The 4,243-nt window shown below is 51.2% G+C and overlaps 1 protein-coding gene across 1 annotated transcript; it reads left to right on the top strand.

Moving 5' to 3' along the window:
- Window positions 1-269: 269 nt before the first annotated feature.
- Window positions 270-3,936, top strand: MAFB (MAF bZIP transcription factor B). Its single transcript, XM_041478818.1, has 2 exons — window positions 270-1,824; window positions 3,505-3,936. The coding sequence occupies exons 1-2, from the start codon at window positions 893-895 to the stop codon at window positions 3,530-3,532; spliced, it is 960 nt and encodes a 319-aa protein (XP_041334752.1). The 5' UTR covers window positions 270-892; the 3' UTR covers window positions 3,533-3,936.
- The last annotated feature ends 307 nt before the right edge of the window (window positions 3,937-4,243 follow it).

Here is a 4,243-nt window from a genome sequence, read left to right as displayed (position 1 = left end):
AGCCCGGAGGTGCGGGCTGGGAGCGGCGGGCGCTCAGCTGGCGCTGCGGAGCTGTCACGGCGCGGCCCGGCCCCGCCCGGCCCCGCCGCCGCGCTGCCATTGGCGCGGCCGCCGCCGGCCCCGGCCCCCGCCGCGCTCTCGGCGGGCACGGCCGTATAAGAAGCCAAGGGGGGCTGCACTGTGATCACAGCTGCACAACGAGCGCTGGCGGCGGCAGCTACAGCAGAGACCCGGGCTGCGCTCGTTCCCCTTCTCCTCCTTTTTTTTTTTTTTTTTTCCTCCTCCTTCCCCTCCTTCCTCCCCCTTTTCCCTCCCCTTCGCCTGCGCTGCCAGAGCCACCGAAACTCCCGTGCAGAGCCCCGCCGCCGCCGGTAGCCCGTGCGCTGCCCCGGCGCTCGCTCGGGCTGGAAAGTTGCGGCAGGCTCCGGGCTCGGCTGCCGCGGGGAGGGGGCTCCGGACTTACAAAACCCGGCCGGGGGCACGGGCTGGGCGTTCGCACCGACCTTCTTCTTCCTGCACAGAGCTGAAGGCAGCATCTTTGTTTTGTTTTGCTTTTGCCCTTCCTGCTACCGCTCCTTCCTCCTTGCGGCCGGGCGCCTCGGAGCCGGGAGCTGCCGCAGCCCGCGGTGCGGGGCGATCGCTGATACCGACAGCCAGGAGCCAGCCAGGCGGCCCCGGGGGCCGGCTCGTCCTTGGCTTTGTTGCTCCGGACTGAAGAAGCCCCAGAAGCCGGGAGAAGGAGGCGGCGGAGGAGGGGGAGCAGAGGAAAGGAGGCGAGAGCTGAAAGCCAAAGTTGGTTTGGAATAGGAGAGCGCGGCCAGACTCTGCCAGACTGCGCGCTGGGGTGAAGTCTCCAGCCCCCTCCGCCGGGAGAGGTGCCCGCAAGACAGCGATGGCCGGAGAGCTCAGCATCGGAGCCGAGCTGCCCACCAGCCCGCTGGCCATGGAGTACGTGAACGACTTCGACTTGATGAAGTTCGACGTGAAGAAGGAGCCCCTGGGCAGGAGCGACCGCTCGGGCAGGCACTGCACCCGCCTGCAGCCGGCAGGCTCCGTCTCCTCCACCCCCATCAGCACCCCCTGCAGCTCCGTGCCCTCCTCGCCCAGCTTCAGCCCCACCGAGCAGAAGACCCACTTGGAGGACCTGTACTGGATGGCCAACAGCTACCAGCAGATGAACCCCGAGACGCTGAACCTCACCCCAGAGGACGCTGTCGAAGCCCTCATTGGGTCCCACCAGGTGTCCCAGCAGCTGCAGGGCTTCGAGGGCTTCCGGGCCCACCACCACCATCATCATCACCATCACCAACACCACCACCAGTACCCCGCAGTCACTCACGAAGACCTGGCCGGCAGCGGGCACCCTCACCATCACCACCATCATCACCACCAGGCCTCTCCCACTCCCTCCACCTCCTCCAGCTCCTCCCAGCAGCTCCAGAACTCGCACCAGCAGCATCCCCCCTCCAGCAGCGTGGAGGACCGGTTCTCAGATGACCAGCTGGTCTCCATGTCTGTGAGGGAGCTCAACAGGCACCTCCGAGGCTTCACCAAAGATGAGGTGATCCGCCTCAAGCAGAAGAGGAGGACCTTGAAGAACAGGGGCTATGCCCAGTCCTGCAGGTACAAACGTGTCCAGCAGAAACACCACCTGGAGAACGAAAAGACGCAGCTCATTCAGCAGGTGGAACAGCTCAAGCAAGAAGTGACCCGGCTCGCCAGAGAGAGAGACGCCTACAAGCTCAAGTGTGAGAAACTTGCCAGCAACGGCTTCAGAGAGGCCGGCTCCACCAGTGACAACCCGTCTTCCCCTGAGTTCTTCATGTGAGTGCTTAACAAAAATAATTAAAAAACAAACAAAAAATCCCCTACCCCCCAAACCTGACCCCTGTCACCTTCCCCCCCCGCTCCCATCCTCCTCTGACATCTCCATCCATCCGTCTGCTTGACTAGAGAGAAAGGAGGAGAGAAAAATAGACTTGATTTTTTTTTTTTTTCAGCATCCAGTCTTCTAGAGTAGCTGTGGGAAAAGTAGGCTGGGGGTGGGGATGGGAGAGGTAAAGTGCAACTTTTTGACTTTCGTGTACAAGTTAGAGAGAGAGACAGAGGCAAAGGAGAAAAGGACAAGTGAAGCATTTTATAGATCACTTGCTTGCAGAGTGAGATGGACTTTAAAAGAATAATAATAAAAAAGGACAATGAACAAGCCATCTATAACATACTGCCTGCTTGGAAAGAGAGAGGACATACACAGCACCATCTCATGCACAATTTACCTGCTTGGAAAAAGAGAATAAATAAAAAGGACAATATATGCAAACTCTTCATATATTGCCTGCTTTGAGAAATAAGTTACAGGACTCAGATGGGACATTCAATCTAAGAAAAGAAAGAATGAAAGAAAGAAAAAAAAACTCATCAGTTTTATTGCCTGCTTGATTATATAGAAAAATACGAAAATCTGCATTAAAAATATTAATCCTGCATGCTGGACATGTATGGTAATAATTTCTATTTTGTACCATTTTCTTGTTTAACTATAGCATGTTGATCATCGATCATAGATTTCTGTTGTTGTTTTGTTTCATCAATAAGAAAAGCATCACAAGTTATCGAACTTTTTACTGCTTGTGCAGTTTTGTTCGTTGGTTTTGCTCTTGTTTTCTTTTATGGTTGTTAGCTTGTAAATATCTGCTACTTCAAACCGTACAGGAGAAAAATACACAAAAAACAAGATAACATTTCAGCAGGCTGGTTATACGGTTTGTTTGGTGTTAAAGAGATACTTAAAGAAAAAAAAAAGTTATGGGCATTTTGCATTAGAAAAAAAACCAACTTTGTATATCTGGTGCACTTTTAAGTTGTATTTTTTTTTGTTAGTTTTCATTTTGGTTTTTGTTTGTTGGGGCAGAAGCAAAAATGCCTGAATGGCATTGACAAACCTAAACTTAACAGGGAAAAACCCTCCTCGCTCACTAGAACCTACTCCATGCCTTAAAGTGGCAGCGAAGCTCTTTCCTCCAGGACAATTCCCAGCCTGAGCGGTTAGGCTTGGCCAGATAATTTCCCTTCTGATTGTACACTCAGGAAGAGAAGGACGGACGAGATACCAGTTCCATTAAAACAAACAAACAAAAACCCCCAAAACCCAAAACAACTGCCCCTAGATTTTCGGTAAATAAAGAGAGAAAACAACCCCAAATCCTCCTCGTTACGAGTCAAGTTGTGATAGCAGCGAGGGCTCCGTGTCGCCACTGAAGTTGGGTTTCTCAATGGCAGCAGCTGATGAGTGGGCTGGGAAAGCATTTAAATCTAAAACTTTTTTTTTAAGAAGACATACTGCAACTTTTAAGTGTATTCTTTTGCAATGATTTGTAATCTGCTTCTCTGCTTCCCTATGCAGCGAGTGAAAGTTTTAGCCAAAATTTATTTGCAGTTGTATAGTAGTAGTAGTTTGGAGTCTTATGGGTGTTTTTATTACTTTTTTTTTTTTTCCTCCTGCAGGTCAGTAAAAGGATTTACGTTGCACTGACAAAAATACCAAAATGAAAACTTATTTTTTAGTTTCCTTTTAGGATAGCTGGCACTGCTGGCCGGATGCATTTTAAGTTTGTATTAGTTTATAAATTAACAGTAATAACAAGATTGTAATGAACAGCATGGTGCTTGCAGTTTTAAATATTGTGGATATTAGTCATGCATCAGAAAACGATCTTTGGTTTTTACTGATTCAACTGTGTTGAAATCAAAACATTGCAGCAGCGGAAAAAATTGTTTTTATTTCATGTAAAGTTCTGAAGGGATCAATTTCAAATCCTGCTTATGATATGAAAAATATTAAAAAACCTGGTCTATTGTAGTTTTATTCAGACTGGTTTCTGTTTTTGGTTATTAAAATTGTTTCCTATTTTGCTTATTAAAATCATTGAAATGGCATTTCTTGGAGGGACCTGCTTCTCTGACGTCTCGTGTTCCGAAAAAAAAAAAAAAAAGAGGAAAAGTTGTGGCCCCGTCCCTGTCCCCACCCTGTGCAGGGCTTGTGGGGGGCTGCGGCCCGGGGGGGCGCGGGGCTGCTTTGCCCCCTCGGGAACGCTGCTGCTCGCAGGGCAGGAGCGCTCAGCCTTCCCCCTCCTCTGCTTGGGTGGGAGCTCGCCCTTGGCAGGGGGAGCATCCCCCCAACCCCTGCGGGCCGAGCGGAGCGGCCGGAGCCCCGCGCCGGGCCGGCTGTGCCGGGGTGTCTGCC

Source organism: Pyrgilauda ruficollis, unplaced genomic scaffold (assembly GCF_017590135.1).
Source record: "Pyrgilauda ruficollis isolate IOZ18807 unplaced genomic scaffold, ASM1759013v1 scaffold46, whole genome shotgun sequence".
NCBI classification, from domain to species: Eukaryota; Metazoa; Chordata; class Aves; order Passeriformes; family Passeridae; genus Pyrgilauda; species Pyrgilauda ruficollis.
Note: the sequence above shows the minus strand (reverse complement) of the source record. Positions and strands in the feature narration are given on the sequence as shown.